At 61.6% G+C, this 21,551-nt stretch overlaps 3 protein-coding genes and 1 long non-coding RNA gene across 4 annotated transcripts in view; 3 read left to right on the forward strand and 1 right to left on the reverse strand.

The window, feature by feature from the left end:
• The window catches only part of KNDC1 (kinase non-catalytic C-lobe domain containing 1), a 58,001-nt gene extending 52,384 nt beyond the window's left edge, over window positions 1–5,617 (forward strand). The window contains 5 exon segments of the mRNA XM_059398890.1: window positions 896–1,018; window positions 1,106–1,165; window positions 1,906–2,016; window positions 2,018–2,064; window positions 3,580–5,617. Coding sequence (XP_059254873.1) covers window positions 896–1,018; window positions 1,106–1,165; window positions 1,906–2,016; window positions 2,018–2,064; window positions 3,580–3,811 — 573 coding nt within the window. The 3' untranslated portion in view covers window positions 3,812–5,617.
• On the reverse strand, window positions 2,071–3,750 carry LOC132016900 (uncharacterized). The gene is made up of 3 exons (XR_009404054.1): window positions 3,665–3,750; window positions 3,485–3,571; window positions 2,071–3,182 (listed from the first exon to the last, which is right to left on the reverse strand). It is a non-coding gene; the product is annotated as an uncharacterized LOC132016900 (long non-coding RNA).
• Window positions 5,618–9,478: 3,861 nt separating the features above from the next.
• On the forward strand, window positions 9,479–10,978 carry UTF1 (undifferentiated embryonic cell transcription factor 1). The gene is made up of 2 exons (XM_059395962.1): window positions 9,479–10,201; window positions 10,371–10,978. The coding sequence occupies exons 1-2, from the start codon at window positions 9,625–9,627 to the stop codon at window positions 10,853–10,855; spliced, it is 1,062 nt and encodes a 353-aa protein (XP_059251945.1). The 5' UTR covers window positions 9,479–9,624; the 3' UTR covers window positions 10,856–10,978.
• Window positions 10,979–13,166: 2,188 nt separating this feature from the next.
• VENTX (VENT homeobox) lies at window positions 13,167–20,358 on the forward strand. The gene is made up of 6 exons (XM_059397799.1): window positions 13,167–13,171; window positions 13,407–13,413; window positions 14,883–15,226; window positions 17,023–17,228; window positions 19,296–19,456; window positions 19,537–20,358. Exons 1-6 carry the CDS (start codon window positions 13,167–13,169, stop codon window positions 19,915–19,917), a joined length of 1,104 nt encoding a protein of 367 aa, XP_059253782.1. The 3' UTR covers window positions 19,918–20,358.
• The last annotated feature ends 1,193 nt before the right edge of the window (window positions 20,359–21,551 follow it).

Here is a 21,551-nt window from a genome sequence, read left to right on the forward strand (position 1 = left end):
GAGCTGTACGAAAAACCATTCAACAGCAGATTTTATGTTACGCATTTTTACCACATTTAAAAAAAGGAAAAGATGTGACGGAACAGTTTTCTCTGAAAGTGCTGGAAAGTATATTTTGCATCTATTTAAACGTATGAAGAAAAAATTGGGATGTCAACTTAAAAAGTATAAGCCGGTAAATGTCATTCAAGATCCTTTAAGAGCCTGGTAAGCCGGTCAGCTGGGAGGCCACCATGGGGAACCAGGGGCCATCTGTGCGACCACACAGGCAAGGCCAGGCCCGGGGAAGGGGAAGAGGCGTGTGGTTGGCACCTACAGACAATGCCCCACCTGAAGATCCCAGCCCTGGTGGCAGTTCGTGAGGCAGCTCTGAAAGGGTGCGCCCCATTAGGAATGAGAACCCCGTGGGCTGTTCCCGCCAGATCCGCTGACTGGCTAAGCACAGAGGAGCGGGGAGTGGGGGGACCCGCGGGAACAAAGCCACCCCACGCCCTCGCCCGTCAGGCTCTGGAACCCCGTGAGGGGAGGACCCCCCCAGGCAGAAAATGAGAAGAAGCTGCCGGCTCACCTCCCGTGGGCCCCCAGATGCACCCGCACTAGATGCGCCCTCCAGACGCCGAAGCTGTGCCCCTCCCCCGCATCTGACCGCCTGCTAGAGGTTTGTCTGGGGAGTGACCTGCCCTAGAGCAGTGAGGGTGACTTCTTTTCACATCTTTGTGCTTTCAAGTCATGCCTGTCCTCCTGCGTCTCCCGGCAACTCCTCTCTCCGGCCTGCTTCCCCCAAGGGGCGCCCCTCACTGCCCTGGCGGCCGGGCGCTGGGTCACTCTGCTGGGCCCCCGGGCTGTCTACCCGCTTGTGTCCCGCGGGAGGACTGAGTGTGGCCTCTGGTTCCAGCTGCAGGTGAATCTGCTGTCCAAGTTCTTGCTGATCGCGAAGTCTTGCTACGAGCAGAGGAACTTTGCCACAGCCATGCAGATCCTGGGAGGCCTGGAGCACGTGGCCGTGAGGCAGTCCCCCGTGAGTCGCCCCCCAGAGCCACAGGCTGCAGGCAGGCACGTGGGCAGTGGCGTGGCCGTGGGGGGCTCACCCGTGCTTTCATTTCAGGCCTGGAGAATTCTCCCCGCGAAGATAGCGGAGGTCATGGAAGAGCTGAAAGCAGTGGAGGTAGGGGTGCTGCGTGCGCACTTCTGGCCGCCTGGGGCCCCAGGGCTCCCCTACGGACGTTCTCTGTGCAGCCCTGGGCGGTCATTGGGCAGAGCTTGCTTGGCGGCCCCACGCCACCCCTGTCCCGAGTTGGTCTGGTCTTGCCCGTCTCCCCGCGGGGCAAAGACAGCAGGTACAGATGCCCAGAGGACCCGACCGAGCGTGGCTGACCCACTGGCTTCCTTGCTTCTCTCAAAGTGCAGAGGCCGCCTCCCGAGATCTCGACTGAGGAGACGCTGGAAGGCTGGGCATCTCCCCAGAGGCGGCCCTGGGAGCCGACCGCCGCCCCAAACACCGCTCTCCGCAGGGCGGGTGGGCCGTGTGTGTCCTCAGTCGACACCACAAACAGGTCCTTCAAGTCGGGCAGCCTGGGTCACAGCCTCCTCGGGGCAGCTGGGTGGCCCGGCTATTTTCTGGAGCCCAGAGAGAGTAAGTTAGGAAACAAGTTTGCCATTTCTGATGGCGGGAAGTGTGTGGCTTTCTCATGGGCGTCCACGTTCCCTTGGTATCTGCCAGCTGCAGACGTCCGGACGTCCAAGCCGGACCCCATCCTCCGCGGTACAGCGTGGACGGGGTGTGCATCAGGGCTGTCGCCTCCCTGCAGGGGCTGTCCCCGTGCCAACCGGGGTTGCCTGAGCCGAGCACCCCAGACTGACCCCTCCCCCGTCTTCCCCTGCCCACACCCCCAACTGGGCCCCCAGGTCTTCCTGAAGAGCGACAGCCTGTGTCTGATGGAGGGGCGGCGCTTCCGGGCACAGCCCACGCTGCCCTCGGCCCGCCTCCTGGCCATGCACGTGCAGCAGCTGGAGACGGGGGGGCTTCACCATGACCAACGGCGCCCACCGGTGGAGCAAGCTCAGGTGAGGGGCCGGGCTCCCAGCAGACCCACAGGACCCTCGCACCGGCTGCATAGCACCCGTGGCCAGTCCTCTGCCCGGGCCGGTGGTGCCACGGTTCCCCTGCCTGGCACCCCTGGGGGCCCAGGACACCTGGGAGGTGCAGACTGGGGGCTGCTTGTGAAAACCACCATGGCGACCCCAGGCAAACAGGGTCATGATCATCTCTGCCTCGGAAACCACAAGCTGCCTCCAGCCCTGCTCTCCTGGGGTCCCAGGCCTCCGTGGAGATGCCCCCCCACATCTCACAGGCCTGGGCCAGCCTCTCTCCCAGGCAGCCCCACAGCCTTGGACGCACCTGCCCGTCCACCCCCTGCACCACCCACGCATGCAGACAGGGGAGGCCGGTCAGGCCGCGGTCCGGCTGCACACCCCTCAGGGTCAGGGCAGACCTCAGGAGGCACAGCCCAGGGGACTTGGAGCCCGGAGGTTCCGACCTCCTTCTGGCCACCAACTCAGTTTTTTAGGAGACAACACAGAGCACACTAGTCCGTGTTAGCAAAATGGAAACTAACCATCGGAGAGAAGGCCACAACCCAGAAGGAGCAAGGGCAGAGGCCCACTGCCAGCTCTTCACTCTGTTTTAGGTCTGGATGTATGTTCATGTCTGTCTGTATTTATCTGCGGGAGAGAGAGATGGGTGGGGCGGGGCAGAAAGAGAGAGAATTCTGCGCAGGCTCCATGCCCGGCGCAGAGCCCCACGCGGGGCTCACTCTCAGGACCTGGATGGAGATCGCAACCTGAGCTGAAATTAAGAGTCGGACACGTCGCTGACTGAGCCACCCAGGCACCCCACATGTTTGCCTTTTAATGACCAAAGTGCCGTCCTTCCTACGGGAGGTGCTGTCTCTTTACCCACAGTCAGGGTGAGAACATCTGTCTGCACAGTCCACAGCCTCCCCCGGGCAGAATTACCGACTTCTGCTTCGTGATCCCAGTTTCCTTGGATGACACCCGAGGGTGTGCTGGTCACAGTCCCCTTCCCGCTCTCCAGGCCAGCGAACCCCAGCTCACAGCCTTGGCCAATGCCCAGGGCGTAAATACTTGGGTGACGGAGGCTCTTGATGTCCCTGAACACGGAGCTGGGGAGAAACACATGCCCAGGGACCCCTAAGCACATCCTGACTGACCTGCGTCTGTCTGGCTCCTCCGTCGCGGCCCAGGCACTGACACTGGGGTGTGCTCCCGTCAGAACCCTTAGCACCAACCAGGACCAGCACAGCTTTTCAGTACATGTTTACGGACTGAAGAGTGGCTGCCTGGACCGACGGGCAGAAGGACGAACAGAGGGCGGGCGGGGGTGCAGGCGGGCAGATAGGCCCGAGTACTGAAATGAGGTTGGGCCTTGGGAATAAATATAGAAAACTGAGCCCAGAGTTTGTACCGGAAGAGGCATGGGTTGGATACTCCTGGGACACGCTGGGAACTGACCGGCACAGGCTCGTGCAGACTGACGGCTCACTTCTTCTCCCTACACAGAAACATAGCCAAGGTGGTGAGCCAGGTGCACGCGTTCCAGGAGAACCCCTACACGTTCGCGCCCGACCCCAAGCTGCAGTCCTACCTCAAGCAAAGAATCGCACGCTTCAGTGGGGCTGACATCTCCATTTTAGCCGCAGACAACAGAGCCTCCTTCCACCAGATCAGCAACGAAAAGCACTCCCGGAAAATCCAGGACAAGTTACGGAGAATGAAGGCCACGTTTCAATAATGGGGACAGCGGGTCTGGTGTGGATTCCAAAGCGAGGACCGACCCGGGTAGAAAAGAGGCGCCTGCTTGCTGTCCCAGGCCCAGAAGGCCCCAGCAGCGCGGCTCCTGCCGCCGTAGACGAGGGAGCCTGACCGCGGCGCAGGAGCTGGGGCTCCGCCTGGGCGGCAGGGTGCATACCCGGGGGGCACCGGGAGGCAGAGGCTCAAAGGCCCGGCTGAGCCGGAGAGGACGGGCTCCAGTGCAGGTCGGGGTGCTTCTGCTAGTGTAAAACTCTATTTAAAAATTAAACAGAAATAGAATACGTGGACTCCCCAGGAGCCACATACCATTCACACTTCTTAACTATAAACCCACTCTCACCCAACTCTCCAGGGATCCTGCCCCCCAAAACTCCACAGCCACCCACCCCGAATCAGAGCACTATTTTCACGAGTCTGGCTTATGTCTGCTCAGCAACCAAGGACCAAAATGACCTCTGACCCCCACACCAACCACAGGGTTCCAGGGGTTTCCAAAACCTTCCAGTGGGGCCCTGAGGCTTCTCAGTGGCCCAAGTGCCAACCCGGGTCCACATTCCTACTCCCACGCCCAGACCTACCCCCAACACTCCAGCCTCCCCCTCTCTTCCACTCAGACCCTCCCAAACCCCCGCCACCCTCTCTCAGACCGTTCTGCACACCCCAGACTTCCCCGACCCCTCCTTCCAGACCACTCTAGGGGCCCAGCTCAGCTCTTCCCCATACCAGCCCGGATGGGGGTACCTGAGCTTCGCAGGCCCTGTCCCAGCAGGCCTGAAGGGGTCTCATCCTGACCCAGCCTCTGGCTGCTGGCGAGCCTGTCCCAGCTCCACGCCGGCAGCCCCCCAGTGCCCGTGGCCCCGCGCACCCTCCAGCCTTGCCAACCCCCGCCACTTAGAACAGCTCCAGGTACGGCCTGCCAGGCTCTGCGTCCTAGCCAAGCACACCGGACACAGACTCGGGCCTCCTAGCCAAGCACACCGGACACAGACTCGGGCCTCAGGGGCCCTGGGAGCACCCCCAGTCCCACCCAGTTGCCCGGGGGCTCAGGCCTAGGGCCCACGCCATCTGCTTCAGCAGCCACACATGCCCCGCGCCTAGGCTCTGCTCACCTTCACCCCGCTTTGTTGGCGCGGCGGCAGCGATGACGTTTGCCGCTTGGACGGTACCAGGCTCTTCCCCCAGGGCTCCGTTCCCCAGCAGCCGGCGTTGGGCATCTGTCTGCTCAGCGGGTGAAAGGCACCCTTGGCCGGAGGCACCAGGGCCAGGACGGTGTGGCAGATGGCGCGGAGGATGGCGCGGTGGCATCCATCGCGCCTGGGAGCTCAGACCCTGGGCACCCCCCGGGCACCAGTGCTCTCACTTCGCAAACTGCTGGGAGACCCCAGGTGGCTCTCTCGTTTCGGAGTCAGGGATTCTCTGGAACACGCAGCTGGTGGTGTTTCTGGAAGTCCGCTCCTTGTGCTCGAACAGCAAGTCTGTCGCCTCCAGCTGTCTCCCAGAGACCGTCCAGAACAGGGGAGGGACCCGTGCACCAGCCGTGCAGACGGGGTTTGCCTTCGTGCGATGTCTGGGGTCGTCCTGAACAACACCTGTGTTCTCAGACACCGACCTGAACACAGGTAGTGTCACTGAGCCTGAAACTGAGTCAGCGTCTGGCGCAAACAAACATTCCGATCCTAATGATTCCTTCACGGGGAAGTGACCGGGCCTTCAGCTTAAGCACGACCGTCTGCATGTCGCCCGAATGTCACCGGCACAGATTTCTAAATAAAATCATTTCTACCGATGGCTTCCATGGGCCTCATTTTGTCTGTCTCCAAAGTGAGCCTTGCTTTTGGGGTCAGGGTGGGCTCCTCCGTGGCCAAAGACAACTGCAGGGGTGCTCCCGAAGGCACAGGGGACGAGTCCCAGCCACAGCCGCGTCCTTGGGTGGCACAGACAAGGGCCAGATCTGCTTATTCACTGAATTCAGGGTCCGCCACAACCAAACCCTGGAGCCCCTGTGAGCAAGCTGCCAGAAACGTTACCTGCAAACCACCCAAGACAGCTGAGCCACGAAGGCCTCACGGCACACAGCCCCAGAGCTGCTCTGCCACAGACTCTGCCCAGCCCCAGCCAGTCCCACGTGGCAGGCCCCAAGCTGCAGCAGGCTACCAACCTCACCAGAGCCTAAGGGCAGGACAGCCTGCCCCCTCCCTCCCCTGGGTGAGGCAGGGCTGTTCCCTCCAGGCCCGCACTGTGAAGGGTCCGGATAGACAAGCTCAGGACCGGGGGGCACTGCAAAAGGCGGGGTGGAAGACCACGGGTGCAAAGACTCTGGGGACTTCAATGGCCGATGTGTCCCATGGCAGAATCATCTGGGGATGTCCCTGCAGTGAGTGATGAAGTCCTCTGTGGGGCAGGGCCGTCCCAGCAGAGTAAAAGCCCTTCGTAGTAGCGGCCTCCGTGAGGGGGTTCTGGCGTCCCCGTTGTGGGCGGGTGGGTGGTTTCGGTCCTCACCACCTTCAGGTCACAGAACCCCCGTGTCGCTTCCTTCCTGGGACTGAGGAAGGCCGCGCAGACCAGGGTCTCCCTCCACTTCACTGGTCTAATCGAATCAATGGGTTTTCCTTTAGGTGACTTGACAGCTCGTGACCCCTTAGGACCCCGACGAGGCAGGCTTCCCAGGTCCCACGGCCACGTTGCCCCTCCTATTCCACATGGAGGCTGGCTCGGTGCACCGATGCTCTGGGGGCAGACCCCACTATGCGCGACGTCTGACCACCCCCAAGACTGCCACACTGTGCAAGCCCAAGGTAACCCTAACGGGCTGAGAGGAGATGGAGAGAAATGTGTGGCCGGCCGGCCCAAGAGCCGCCTGTGGAGCCCAGGCCCTGGCCTGGGAAATGGCGCCCGGGCAGGAGGGAACGCCCAGCCGCGCACCTGCACCTGGGTCCCAGCTCCCAGCACAGCACCAGCAGCATAACCGCACCGCGTCCGGCTTACTCCGTGCTAACCCTCAGTCGTCCGCTATGCACTGTGGGGTGCATGGGCTCTCTGTTCCCTGACGGGCTTCTGGTCTGTGTAAGGGGACCCCGTCCGCGGGCCCGCCCACCAGGGTGCCCCTGCAGACGGGCGGTTTGGGGTCGCTTCCTATGGCTGCTACTGCTTTGAAGCCCACTCTACAGGAGTGGGGGTTCTCGGGGGTACATGGTGCCAGGAGCTGTCCCATCTCTTTACCCTTTGGGGAGCTGACCTGCGCCACTGTGGGAAACAGCAGTTTGAAGGGAAAGGGTGCAGCCAAAGACCACACAGGACCACACTCCCGCCAGTGGACTGACCTCTTGCTAGAATCCTGATGAGCAATCCCAAAGCTCCCTTGCCTGCACACAAGGGCTCATCAGTAAGTAAGAACATCGTGCATGAGGTTGCCGGCCTCCTGCTGTCAGAGAAGGAGCGCCTCTGGTCTGTACCCCCAGATGCCAGCCGCACCCCCAAGTCGCGTCAACTAACGTCTCCGCACCTGCCCAAATAGACCCTGGAGGGAACTACTCCCCCTGGCACCAGTGGGCTGGAAGCAGTGACACCCCAGAAGCATCAGGCGCACCTTGTATCCGGATCCTGGACTGCAGATCTCATTTTCCAAACAAAAGGAACCAGAGGTTTTTGGAAAAGTGGCGGAAGGGCTGATTCTAGGACTGGAGTGGGGAAAGTCCAAGATGAATGGAAGAATCTGGTCGTGCCGCCAAGCAGAGATGTGCCGGGGCAGGGGTAGAGCATGTCAAAAGGACAAGGACGGGGCGCCTGGGGGGCTGTCATGAAGCATCTGTCTTTGGCTCAGATCAGGATCCCAGGATCCCGGGATTGAGCCCCGCATCAGGCTCCCTGCTCAGCAGTGGGAAGCCTGCTTCTCCCCCTCTCGCTGTCAAATAAATAAATTAAATCTTTAAATTTTTAAATTTTTTTAATTTTATTTTTTTAATTTTTAATTTTAATTTAATTTAATTTAAATTTTTAAAATTTTAAATTTTTAAATTTTAAAAATAAATTAAATCTTTTTTTTTTTTTTTTTTTTGACAGACAGATCACAAGTAGGCAGAGAGGCAGGCAGAGAGAGAGAGAAGGAAACAGGCTCCCTGCTGAGCAGAGAGCCCGACGCGGGACTCGATCCCAGGACCCTGAGATCATGACCCGAGCCAAAGGCAGCGGCCTAACCCACTGAGCCACCCAGGCGCCCCAAAAATAAATTAAATCTTTAAAAAAAAAAAAGGACACAAAACAAGAGGGAAAGGGGAAAAGAGCTGCGGCCATCGGAGCCCCTAACGCGACAGCACGGGACCGCCCCCGGGAACAGAACACCCGCGAGTCCCCTGAACAGGAAGAATTCCAGGAGATTCCCGAACAACACATGTATGTGTCCCCCGGAAGTGCAGCCTGGTGACCGGCCCCAGCTGCAGCGCAAGAGGGGGAAGCGGAGCGATGGGCACTGCTTGGACTCCTAGGTCTTCTTCCCGAAAGCCCACACCCGCAGGCTAATCATGAGAAGGCACAGGCCAGACCCAACTAGAGGGACACCCGCAAAGCACCTAACAGTGTCCTGCAAGTGTCAAGAACGCGGAAGAAGCGTGTGCTGCTGCCAGGGTCCGGAGGGGACAGAGGAGGCAGGGTGACCGAACGCACAGCAGTCCCCAAGACCGAGGCAGGGCAGGAAGGACATGTCTGTGCAAAACCTGGGGAACCCCGGAAAAACCCAAATGCAGTCTGCGGCTCTGCCAATGGTGCCATGCCCACGAGCTTCTCAGCTTGACAAAGGTGCCATGTCCCAGGGGACGCTGGTCACAAGGGACGCACAGGGACGCCGGCGCCTCCTCTGCCACCTGTAAATCTAAACTTGTCCCAGACTAAGACTGCTAGACCTAGTATGCAAAATAGAACTGAGTTTTGTTTATTGCTGCATTCAATGACCTTGCTAAATTCATTCATTAATTCCAATAATGTGCTTGCAGATTATTTTGTATTTTCTATGTTTACAATCATATCACCTGCAAATAATGATGCTTTCACTTCCTCCTTTCCAATCTTTATAAACCTTACTCTTTTTTCTTGCCGTATTGCTCTGGCTAGACTTCTAGAACAACGCTGAACGGAACCAGGATGGGCACCCCTAACCCTGGTCGCAGGGGGCAAGGCTCAACCATCTGCGAGTCACGACGTGAGCCGTCGCTGCTCTTCATCAGAACAAAGCCGTGTTTCCTCTGAAGCGTGCGTGTGAGTGAGGACCCCGGCCTGAGCACGGGTCCTACGTCGGCGCTCTCAGGCTCGCCGCGGCGACCACACCTCCCGCGCACACTCTGCACCCCGCACGTGGGGCGGGGCCCGCACACCACCGCCTCCGCGAACCGCAGGCCCGGACGCACCTAAGGCAAAAGGGAGGGGCGCGGGGGCGCCTCCTGGAGCTGGAATGTTCTACGGCTCGCTCTCGGGGCGCTGAAAGGGCGCGGCACATGCGTAAAACCGGGTCGACCCTTGCGCGCCTGAGGCCGGCGGCCGCCTCCGTTTGCACCTCGGCGCCAGAGTTTGAAAAGGGCCGCCGTGAGGTTTCGCAGGCTGTCCCCGGTCAGGGCCCCGGCCGGCCCAAGTTAAAGTTGGCGGGCAGGGGGGGCGGGGCGGGGCGGGGCGCGCGGGGGCGGGCGGCGTAGACCCGCGCCGGCTCCGGCTCCCGCTCCCTCTCCAGCGAGCTCGCGTCCTCGGAGCGCGTGTGGGCGGCTTCTCTCCGGCCGCCGCCGCGACCCCGCGAGCTCCGCCGGCCCCGGGATGTTGCTCCGGCCGCGGCGGCCGCCCCCGCCCGCGCCCCCCGCGCCGGCATCGCCAGCCAGCCCGGACCCCGAGCCGCGGCCGGTCGGGGGCGCGCCGGGAACCCCGCCGGGGCGGTCCGCCTCACCCGGCGCGCTGGCGGCGTCCGCGTCCCCCGGGTCCCCCGGCCTCCCCGGGTCGCCCGTGTCCCCGGGCTCGGCGCAGCGCACGCCCTGGAGCGCCCGCGAGACGGAGCTGCTGCTGGGCACGCTGCTGCAGCCGGCCGTGTGGCGCGCGCTGCTGCTGGACCGCCGCCAGGCGCTGCCCACCTACCGCCGCGTGTCGGCCGCGCTGGCCCGCCAGCAGGTGCGCCGCACGCCCGCGCAGTGCCGCCGCCGCTACAAGTTCCTCAAGGACAAGCTCCGCGACGCGCAGGGCCAGCCGCCCGGGCCCTTCGACGCGCAGATCCGCGAGCTCATGGGGCTGCTGGGCGACAACGGACACCGGCGCGGCGGCCGCCGCCGCTCCCCGGGGCCCGGGCGCCCCCCGCGCGGACGCCGCCCGGCCCCCGCCGTGCCCTTCTCGCCCGCCGAGCCAGGTAAGCGGGGCGGGGCCCCGGGAGCGGAGAGGGCCGGGGTGGGGGGTGCCTGGCGCGCCGGCCGGGGAGGAGAGGGGGAGGGGAGGAATGGGGGTCGGCGGCCCCGGGGCGTGAGGGCGGCGGCGGGCGCGCCTCCAGACCCCGGCCCGACGGTCCCGCCGCGTTCCAGACGTCCCGCCGCCGCCGGCCACTCGCGGCCCCGACGCGGACCGGGCCTGGACTCTCAGGTTCAGCCCGACCCCGCCCAAGTCTGCGGACGCCCCTCGAGCTCCCGGCTCCCCGACGGCGCTCTCCACGGCCGGCCCCGCACCGGGCCGGCCCGAGGACCGCGCGCCTTTCCGCGTTCCGGGATCCCCGCCGCCGCCGGTCCTGGACCCCGCCCGGGAGGACCCAGACTCGCCGCCCAGCCGCCCCGAGGACCACGCGCCCCCGCAGTCCGCGCCCCCGTCGCTGAACGCAGCCCTTCTGCAGACCCTGGGGCACCTGGGCGACATCGTGGCCATCCTGGGCCCTCTGCGCGACCAGCTGCTGACCCTGAACCAGCACGTGGAGCAGCTGCGCGGCTCCTTCGACCAGACCGTGTCCCTGGCCGTGGGCTTCATCTTAGGCAGCGCCGCGGCCGAGCGAGGGGTCCTAACGGACCCCCGAGAGTGAGGCCTGGCCTGCACCCGTCCCTTCTGTAGCACCGTGTTCCCTGTGCCCTGACCCCACTCTGTGACCCCACCCTACTCCAAATCTAGGTATGTTCAATAAAAACATTGTTAATTTCTAATTTAATTCTGCGGCATGTGCAGGTCTTGTGCTGGGTAGGACTGGGCCCTGCCGGTAGGGCCTGGGCGGCCAGGGCTGCCCCGGGGCTGTGTGCTGGGTTGCTGGCTAGGATCTCCCCTAGGAGGCTAGTTTGCAAGGGTCACTAGAACCCAAAGTTGAGGTCCTTGTAACACTGGCTTTCTCAGTCTCCCAGGACTGTGTAGGACCCCTCTGGGAGGGTGAGTGTTCTCTGCCTCCCCTGGGAGTCCTGAGCGGGAGGTGGGGGAGGTGGGGTGCGTGGGGGCGGGGTGGTGGTCAGGGGCTGCCTCCACTGTGCTGCCCCAGCCCGGTCTGATCTGGGCTGCATTTGGGGTGTACCCAGAGTCCCACCTCTGCCCTCGGCAGGCCTGAGCCTCACTGCTGAGCTCGGTCTGGGAAACGACCAGAAGTGAGCAGGAGAGCTAAGGAAGCACACCATGGAAAGACACCTTTTGTCCCCAGGGCGGTGGTGATTGCTGTGGGTGGGCCGGGGACAGCCGGATGGGGGCTCTGCAGCTTTTTCGACTTTGGTCAAGGACCAGGTCCCAGGGCGTCTGAGAGGACTTGACCCAAACCGCCCCCGGGAGCATTTTTCAAATAGTAATTGCGGCCCCACCCTCCACTAGTCGGAAAGGACAACTGGGTGGGCCGGGAGGTGCTCCCACCCCCAGGGAGATAAGGAAGTGGCCCGGGGCACCTGGCTGGCATCACAATAGAGTAGGGGCGCATTCAGAGACTCCGGCCACAAAGCTGAATGAGTTCTTGCTGGCCTCTGGGGTGGGTGGTGGGACATCTCCCCCAAGGCCTTTTCTGGAGATGGAGAGGGACAGACCCAGTTCGACCCTTGGTCAACGGGGATCCAAAAATGGAAGCAGGAGTGGTGTCCCCAACCCCAGAAGCTGTGCGCTGATGTCAGGTCCTGGGGGGCTCTGATACCAAAACCACAGAAGTGACTCGATGTCACTTCACTTGAGACACGCTTACCTCTGCTTCATGATGAAGTCCACACTGTGGTCCCTGAGTCTCCAAGCTCCTGTGGCGTGATTCCCACTTGCAGACCTACCCCCTGACACGGCCCCCACTCCTAAAAGGTCAGAGCCACGGGCTGGAGCAAATATGCCCCCCACCCCCGGGGCTAGGCACAATGCCAGGAAGCGTGGGCCTCACTCCAGTCCCCAGGGACCCTCTGCCTTGGAGAAAGGCTGTTTCGTAACTGCAGGAAATCTATGGAAGCCACTCAGTTTGAGATGCTTGGGGTCACCAAGGAAAACCCGTCTGCCTGACTGTGCGCTGCAGGTGGGGTGCAACCCCGTGCCCTAGTCCCCCCCCCCCCCCCCCCCCCCCGCCCAGCTCGCCTCGAGCTCACCCTCAAGCACGCTCAGTTCACTGCTGCCCTGAGGGCCAGGAAGTGTCCGTGTCACCTGCGTCCCTCACCAGCTCAGCCTAGGAAGCTCTGTGGCCCGGGGTCCCTCTCCTCCCCCTCTCCCGGCGGGGCCTGCCCGCCCAGCCCCGAACCTTTCCCTTCAGGAGTGAGGTGTGCGTGTTTTCACATCGTGTTTTCACATCATGCGGCTCCATCAGGGACCAGTCCTGTCCCGGCCCTTGTGAGGCGACCTTCTTCTGGTGATCAGTGCGGTGATACGAGAAGACCTCAATGTTAAATATTCTCCAAATAGGCAAAGAACCCTATCGGTGTGGGTGCCGCTGTTTTACGCCCGCCTGTGCCGCACCTGCTGTCTGGAGTGAGCTCTGGCCCCTGTGCTCTCCAGTGCCCAGCTGAGTCTAAAACCCTAACAAAAGTAAACTTCCTTCATGATTTCGTGTTTGAAATTGCTGTCTTCTCAGTCGCTGTTGTTTATCTGTCCAAATTACCGCCTCTTCCACGTTCCTTCTTCTAATTACATCATCTGTGTACTGCTCTACAGATAAACATTTCGGTGTTTGCAACACTCAAACCACTGCTGCTTTCCGACTCTGCTCTGAGGCTGGGCAGGCTCTGAAATCTGCATTTCAAGCCAAAGCCAACTAGCCTTGTGTTTTTCAACTCAAAGCCAACTTCGTGTTCTTTTTTTATTAGTTTTTTTTTTAAGATTTTGTTTACTTATTCGACAGAGATCATTATTTATTTGATGGGGGGGAGGAAAGCAGGCTCCCTGCTGAGCAGAGACCCCCCCCCATGCGGTAATCTATCCCAGGACCCCCAGATCATGACCTGAGCTGAAGGCAGCGGCTTAACCCACCCGAGCCACCCAGGCACCCTCTTGTTCTTGACCTATCGTTTTTGCAAAGAACACATCCCTAAAATTCTGGTAAATTTATCTTTCATATGATTTATAAGGAGGTAGGACAGCCTGCTCTATATTCCTTCAGTTTTGCCGGAGGCCGGTGGTCGGCCTGATTACCCCCTCTTTTCCAGTGTCAAGGTATCCGAGGTTTCTCCCTCCTGTGATGTCTCCTGGAGGCCAGCCCCTCTGACTACATGATTGGTTCCTGCTTGACCTCCCACACCAGTTCTGCTCCTAAGAAACCATGTTGCTCTCTATTACAGACTGGAGGTTTGTGTCCCCCAAATGCCCATGCTGGACTCCTAACCCCCCTTTCGATGGTGTTAGGAGCTGCAGCCTTTAGGACGGCCCAAGCAGTGAGGGTGGAGCCTCCTCGCTGGGATTAGCGCTTTCTGAAGAGATACCGGACAGCAGAGAAGCGACCAGCTGCTGGCTGGGAGGTGGCCCCCACTGGAACCCTGGTCTCGGACCTCCAGCCTCCAGATTTGGAAGAAAGAAGTGTCTGTTTAATTCTCCAGCCTCTGGTGCTCGGTTAGAGCCAAGCCCCGGGGCACTTGTCAAGTCAACCACACTGGTGGGTTTGGGATTCAGGGCGGAGTCCACTCTAACCTTCCAGAGGTCTTCCCAGCCACCCCCTCACTTTGTTATTGTGGTCCCCACCAGGGCTCATTCAAAGCTGCTCTCTCCCAGAACAGTCACTTGTGATAATTCTAAAGAAATCCTAACGGTTTTTGTTCTTCCGATTTTATAGGCAACGGCTTTGTCGGTGTCCTCCTCCTGGCCTGGTGCAGACGCCAGCCCCAGAGTGCCTGGCTCTGTCCCGGTGGGCTTGCCAGGCCTCGTTCCTGGAGACAGCCCTCCTCTCCGTCACCAGGAGCTGGGGACTCTGTTGGGATCGAGCTGTTGGCCGGCGGCAAGCGGTTCTGACAGACAGCGAGTGTGACTCTCACCTCCGCGGCGGCCACTGGGCCTCGCCTTCCTTCCCTTCCCTGCCAAGTCCCTGGTTCTGAGCGGTTCCTTCACGGGCCCTTCTGGCCTCCCCCAAACTGTCAGATCGCAGAAGGATGAGCGGCACGTCGCACTCCCTGCCGTTCGGAGGAGACCTGATTCGCCCCGCCTGCTTTTGGTTCTGTCCTCCAGGCCTGGCTCAGTACACAGGGCCGGAGGGTCCTGTGTCCCTTGGCCCTGCCGCTGTGGCGCGAGGGAGGGGTTGGGGGTGCTTCTGCCTCATCACACCGGCAGCCCGGAAATCTGACCCCCCACCCACCTAGGTGGGGTCCTGTCCACCCCGTTCCAAAGGCGCACCGAGGTTCTTTCCACCAGGAGCACAAACAGGACGTCGGGGGGCTCCAGCGGAGGCGGGGAGGCGGGGGGGCGGGGGAAGCCCAGGGAGGGGCGTGGGAGGGCCGAGGGGGACTCTCAGGAGCAGGGGGCTCCGGGGCGAAGGCTCCGGGACAAAGAGCGGGGGAGGGGTGGAGAAGGAAGGGGAGGGGCTGCCCGGCGGGCGATCGGAGGTCGCCGAGCGGCGGGCGGTGGGGGCGGGGCGGGCGGGGCGGGGCGGTGGGGGCGGGCGGGCCGCGGGGCTGCGGCTTCCCTTTCTCCCGGAGCTTGGGGCGACCGCGCGGGGCCGGAAGGGCAGCGGCGGGGCGGCCGAGGAACCGCCTGCCCCTCCTAACGGGGTGGGCGTGGAGAAGGTGTCCTGGGCGGGGCGGGCCGCCCTCGGCCGAGCGTCCGGGTTGGCCCTGGAGGCGCGCGGGGCGGGGCGGGGCGGGACGGAGGCGTCGGGGCAGCCGGACACCGGCCCTGGAGCGCGGGCGGACGGCTCGGGTCCGGGAAGGTCCCGTCGCGGAAACCGGGGCTTAGGCGTGAGTCGGGGGCGGGGCTGCCAGGACCCGGGAGGGCCTCCGCCGGGGGCGTCCCTCTCCGCGGCGATCACGTGCGGGCTTCGGGGGTAGGTCAGCGGCCAGAGCCGAAGCCACCCCGCGGGAGATCCCGACCCCGCGGAAGGCGGCGGGCGCGGGGCTGGGCGGGAGCGACCCAGACGGCGGCGGGGAGGGTAGACCCCGGCGGACACGAGTCCCACCCCCCGGGTGGGGCGGGGTGCCCTGAGCCCAGGGCGGTGCAGGCGGCCGCGGTGGGGGTCGGCTGGGGGTATGGGCGGGAGGGCGCCCCGACGGAGGCCCCCGCGGCAGGCTGCGGGACGGGAAGGGAGGAAACCGCACGCGCCAGGACGGCGCCGGGCCTCGGCGTCTGCGCTAACCCCCGGCGTCGCCCCCGCAAGTGTGAGCGCGCGACGCACTCGTGCCCGCGGAGGTGCTCAGGCGGCCGGAGCGGTCCGGGAGGGTGACTGACCGTCGTCCGGCTGGCGCGGCCCCCACCTGCGTGGGTCACACCGGCACACGCTGCGGGCACCCGCGGGGTCCGGTGGACCAACTGGCTGGCGCAGACGCATCGCGGCCCCTCCTCTGACCTTTCACGGGCCGGGGTCAGCGCCTGCTCCATCCCGCCGCGCCCTCCGGACTCCGACTTCACCCCCTGCCCGGCCTGAGAAGCTCGGAAGGCGGGGTTGGGGGTGTTAATCCCAACCCGGCCCGAGGGGCCTTTGATCCCGCAGGGCAGGGCGGGCGCAGAGGCTGGCGGTCCCGCCCAGGCTGGCGCCGGCGCCCCCAGGAGTCGTGGGTGGGCTGGGGCCACCACACCCGCTGGGGTGGGGGGCGGGTGGCACTCGCCCCGGAGGCCGCTCTTGCTGTCCTTAGGGTCGCGTCCTGAAGAAAGAGGTGGTGGCCCCCTGAGGACGTGGAAGGGGTGCATGACCCCGAAGGGACTCTTCCTTGGAGCCCCACGCAGCCCATTCATGAATGAGACGCTGTACCGTTTGGGCTCGGGGCTCCAGCGTACCCTGGCGGCTCTGGGCCTGTGTTGACCACAGTGGGGACAGCCTTTGGGAGGGCGGAAGACAGTTCTTCAGTCCTTTCTGCTGGAGTCCTTCTGGAGCAGCACAGAGGAGTCCATACTCCCAGCGGGCAGACACCCCCCTTCTGTCCCTGGAATCCAGCTCTATGGCACCAGAGTGAAGTCGAGGGCAGGGAATAGGGTTGTGGGGGGCCACTAGGTATAATCTGAGAGGGAGTGGCCAGTTGGAGCCAGCAGGGGACTCCCTGTCTGGTTGAAGTCCTCATCCAGGAATACCTGCCCTCCAACCCTGCTGGACATCTGCTCCGGGACACACACCCCACCCCCACCCCCACCCCCATCCTAGGAACACTAATGTGGACTCCCCCGACTTGAAGCAGGTGTGCACACCTGTCATCTTTGGCCCTGCAGACGGGGTGGGAGACCAGGCGCTCCAGCTGGGGTGCTCAGCTGGGAGGGGCTAGCCCAGGAGGGGGGTGGGGGAGTTGGAAGGATGTGACCAGTTCTCAACCTCCACAGGTCGCCTAACTGGTGGCCACAGCCCAGCCCCTCTCCAGACATCTTGGAGCCGGGGGACGTGTGAATGGCCTCCTTTGTGCCTCTGAATTGAAGGCAATTAGGTGCTACTTATCTGGGGGTGGGGGGAGGACTTAAGCCATCTACGCCTACCAGCCTCGCGAGTCACTCCTCCTGAGCTTATAAATGCCCCTCCGCTCTGCTGAACCTGCTGGGGACCCTGTGTCTAACCCCCGTCATTTGTCCTGGGAACGTCATTTGTCCTGGGAACGTTGCGGCCAGCCCCACAGCCATGTCTCCCTCCACTGCCCTACCCAGGGGCCCCAAGCCATCCAGGTTTGGCTCCGTGGACTGGCTTTCCCAGAGCAGCCGTGTGGGGCCGTCACACACCTCCAGGCCTGCTGAAGTCTCTTGGAGAAGCCTCTCGGCTCCAGCGAGGGTATCCAGCAGCGGGGAGTTCCCTCAGACTGGGGGCACGGAGGAGAGGCCCTCAGAAGTATCTTCACGGGGGACGCCCACGGCTGGTAGGTGTGGGGCTGGGCGGGGAGGTTGCTGCCTTCCCGGACTGGGACGGAGCCAGGGAGGCTTCCAGGGGAGGCCTTTGCAAGTGGGGACATTCTTAACAAGGGCTGGGGTTGGAGGTTCCAGCTAACCCCTCTGGCCGGCAGATGACTTGGTCTGGGAAGCAGAAGCCACAGTGGAGTTTTTCCCCCCTCAAGTCCCTTGGGGGCGGCTCTTCCCTGCCCACCTCTTCTGGCTCTGGGCGGGGCTGGGGCTCCCCACTGGGAGCCGGGACCCCCAACATTCGCCCTTGCGGCTGGATCCAGGTCTGCAGCATGTCCTTGGGGCCCATTTCTGCAGGAGTCCCAGGGCTCTGGACACGCGTGTCTTAACACTTGTGAAAGCTGTCCTGTTCAGAGGGGTCGCTGTGGATCTTGACGCAAAGCTGGGCGCCTTGGCGTGGCATCCACATTCCTGCCTATTCACAGTGGACCTGGAACCTTACGGGTCTGGGACCGCCCTGCTTGCCTGTGTTTGGGAATTCCTAGTACCTTCTGTGCCTTGGCTCTGAGGTCCTTCCTGGTGACTTCCTTTTTATTTTTATTTTTTTTTAGATTTTATTTATTTATTTGACAGAGATCACAAGTAGGCAGGGAGGCAGTCAGAGAAGAGGAAGCAGGCTCTCCGCGGAGCAGAGAGCCCGATGCAGACCTCGATCCAAGGACCCTGAGATCATGACCTGAGCATAAGGCAGAGGAGAGGCTTTAACCCACTGAGCCACCCAGGGGCCCCTCCCCATTTAAAAAAAAAAAAAAAGATTTTATTTATGTATTTGACAGAGATGACAAGTAGGCAGAGAGGCAGGCAGAGAGAGAGAAGAGGAAGCAGGCTCCCGGCCGAGCAGAGAGCCTGATGCGGGGCTCAATGCGGGGCTCAATCCCAGGACCCTGGAATCATGACCTGAGCCAAAGGCAGAGGCTTAACCTACTGAACCACCCAGGCGCCCCTCCTGATAGCTTCCTAAAGACTGTCTTAGCCTTGTACTTTGTTGATGGGGGTTTCTCAGTCTGTTTGTCTTTGTGGTGTAATCATTGGTTTTAGCTTTAAAGTCCTATGTAGTCAAAGTGGGGTTGATATTATCTTTTTTTTTAAGATTATTTATTCATTTATTTGAAAGAGACACATAACAAAAGAGGGAACACAAGCAAGGGGAGTGCTGAGCAGGGAGCCTGATGCGGGGCTCGAGCCCAGGGCCCTGGAATCGGGACCTGAGCCGAAGGCAGACACCTAACGACTGAGCCACTCAGGCGCCTCTAAAGTTTTCATTTTTGAAGAAGTTTAATCTTACAGAAGGATTTTATACGTTCATGAAGTAAAATTTTAAACTTATCCTTTGCAACCAGTATGCCCCCCTCTCAAAAAAAGCCAGTCATCCTGCGTCCAAATCCTTCCTGCTGACGAGTCACCCCACCCCCGCCCCCCAGGCAAAGCCCCACGTGTCTTCCTGCACACTCCAGCTAAGTGTTAGAATTAGTTTTGTAAGATCTGCTTCCTCCGCAAAAAGCCTGTTGGCATCTTGGTAAGTCGTGCTTTGAAGAAAGAGGGGTTGCGCACCTCACCGCGCGGTGCCATCCACCACCTCCTGATTAAGAAATCGGACAGGCGCTGTGTAAAGTGTCTGACTCGGGTCCTGACCTCAGGCCGCACAAGGAGTGGGCGTGAGATTCTACCTCTGCCCCGGCCCCTAAAATAAATAAATGTAAAATTAGAAATTAGTCACAGATTCAGTTGGTGGCAGGGGAGCCTGGGATCCTCACGATGAAGGCTCTGTGCCCTCAGGGCCGCCCCTGCAACCTGGGTTCCTTGTGTGCAGGCCAAAGAAACTGCTCCCTGTAAGGATGGGGTCCACGTGCACAGGCCGAGGCTGACGGGCTGCACCAGAGCTGTGCTGTTGGGAGGACGCATTCAATGTTGGTGTCCCCAGACTCCACCCATGCTCAAGCTGGCAGGGGAGGGCAGAGCAGAGAAAGCCACCTGAGCCGGGAGGCCTTGCTCCTGCGGGGACTCAGGGCCCTTCCGTTCCTCCCCAGGCTGGAGCCGGGAGGCAGACGCCCTGCGGGCTCCCCGCGTGCGCACGGCCTTCTCCGCAGAGCAGGTCAGCACCCTGGAGAGCGCCTTCCAGCGCCGCCGCTATCTGGGCCCCGCGGAGCGCCGGAGGCTGGCCCGGGACATGCAGCTCTCAGAGGTCCAGGTGAGGGGCCCGCCGGGCTGGGCGGGTGTCCGGGAGCTGTGGCGACGGTCGCCCCTGCTCTAATCGCGTTTTTCCCGCAGATAAAAACCTGGTTTCAGAATCGCCGCATGAAACACAAGCGCCAGCTGCAGGACTCCCGGCTGAGCAGCCCCTTCCCGGGAGCGCTCTGCCCGCCGGTGCCGCTCTGCTCACCCCCCTCTGCCCTCGGCAGTGGCTTGCAGCTTCTGTGCCCTTGGGCATCCCCACTGGGGCCTCCTGCTCTGACACAGCCCCCTGCCTCCATGTGGGACCCCCGCCAAGTGGATCAAGCCTCCCTGGCCTTGGCGTGGGCCCCGGGCCACAGGCTGCCTCCAACATTCTGCCTCCCGGACCCTGGGGGCCAGGCGCACACACTGGGTCCAGCCCTGTCCAGGGGACCCTGGAACCAGTGTGCCCTGCCCCAGACCGGGGATGCCTTTTGAGGAAGTGTGATAAGCCAGAGGCCTGGGCTGGAGCAGGAGCTGTCCCACCCGGAGCTGGTGCCTGTGGAGCGGCGCCCGGCAGCTCACTGGAGAGCTGTTCGCGGTCTATTACCGTTCACAGTGACGCCGGGTGTGAGCTGCGCGCCCATCCACGGGCTGGACCTGGAACCCTGACCCACCGTAAGTTTCCGGAGGGCTACAGTTGAAGACATTCACTGAATACTGCTCCAGGCTTAGTTTAAGAATGAAATGATGGTTCGTGAACAAAATCAAAAGACAAGTGGACTTGAGTGCTTCTAGTGCGTGATCAAAGGGTAATTTATTCATTATAAAGTGTTGGGAAAAGTAAAGATTCAGGGGTCCCTGGCTGGGTGGAGCATGCAACTCTTGATCTCGGGGCTGTGAGTTCAAGCCCTGCGTTGGGCGTAGAGCTTAAAAATAAAATCTAAAAAAAAAATTAAGAGGGAGACTTTCTTGTGTTGTGTGCTTACAAGCTTTGAGTGGAAACCATGAGGGATCAGAGGAAGTGAAATGTTTGTTTTTATCACTTTGGGGTTTGAGTCCCATGTTAACAGTGACCCCAAAGCTGGAACCAGGGAGGAATGCAGAATGTGTGTCTGCCCACTGCCCCAGCGGAAGTCAGTGGGGTTGAAAACCTCTGCTGTGTGTCAGAGCCCATGCAAGCTGGCCACAACGCTGGGTTCCTCTCGTGGCCCTTCTGCTTTTTCTTTTGGCCAGAAAAACATGGGGGAGCCGGCATCCAAACCTGTGTATGACCTGGCTCGAGGGCTCAGCCTCTCACCAGTCCCTCTGGCTGGGCTGGCCTGGGCTCCTGGGTGCCTGCCAGGAAGAAGGCTACCACGGGACACAGAGCTGCTCTGCCCAGCTCCAGCAGCAGGAGTGTGGGCCTCCAAACAGACCTGTCCAGGGGCAGCAAAGCCACAGGCCCGTTAGAGACCACAGCCTCAGCCCTCCTGGGGACGGCCGCTATGCCATCACTTGCGGTCTCTTTGCCGTCCTGTCAGGCCCTTAACTGAGGATTTCTTGGGGAGTCAGGGTTTTCTTCAACACACACTGTTGAGCTTCGTGTGTTTTCCTCTTTGGTTCAAAAACCCCTAACTGGATTCTTCCTTTCTACACCCCTAAAAACGCAAGCGTCTGGTTACCTTCTACTTCCAAGTTGCCCAGTGTTTCCAAGGGAAGCTGAGAGTCACAGTGTCTTGGGTTTCCTGTGTCCTCTGTCCGGTGTGACCGGGGCATCTGTGCTGTCTCCTCTGCTCCCAGGACCCACTCACCCTGCATTGGGGCATCATGTGTCTGGAATATCAGCTCGCTTCTGGGCAGTGGACGCCCCTTCGCCTGGTCTGCCCTTCACAGCCAGCAGTCACCTTTGGGCTCAGGGGTGGGACTGACTGGTGGGACCAGGCTTCCTAAGCCCCTCCCCACGCTGCTTGGACCACTGGAGGACACCGGGCCCCCCTCAGCTGTGACCAGCACAGGAGAGCTGGCTTCACCCTCTTGCTCAGCACAGATGGAAGCACATGTGGAAATAGTCTCGCCAAAAACCTAAATTCCAGTTTACAGAAAATAGGAACTTCACCATGGACCCCAACTGGGGCTCCTCTGAAGTCACT

Source organism: Mustela nigripes, chromosome 4 (genome assembly GCF_022355385.1).
Source record: "Mustela nigripes isolate SB6536 chromosome 4, MUSNIG.SB6536, whole genome shotgun sequence".
Lineage (NCBI taxonomy): Eukaryota > Metazoa > Chordata > Mammalia > Carnivora > Mustelidae > Mustela > Mustela nigripes.

Bases quoted from the DNA above. Each gene is read 5' to 3' on its own strand.
- VENTX (XM_059397799.1), top strand. The intron at 15,227-17,022 runs GTAGGTCAGCGG...TGCCCTACCCAG, and splicing joins ATCACGTGCGGGCTTCGGGG to GGGCCCCAAGCCATCCAGGT. The intron at 19,457-19,536 runs GTGAGGGGCCCG...TTTTTCCCGCAG, and splicing joins TGCAGCTCTCAGAGGTCCAG to ATAAAAACCTGGTTTCAGAA.
- UTF1 (XM_059395962.1), top strand. From the start codon at position 9,625: ATGTTGCTCCGGCCGCGGCGGCCGCCCCCGCCCGCGCCCCCCGCGCCG. The intron at 10,202-10,370 runs GTAAGCGGGGCG...GCCGCGTTCCAG, and splicing joins CTTCTCGCCCGCCGAGCCAG to ACGTCCCGCCGCCGCCGGCC.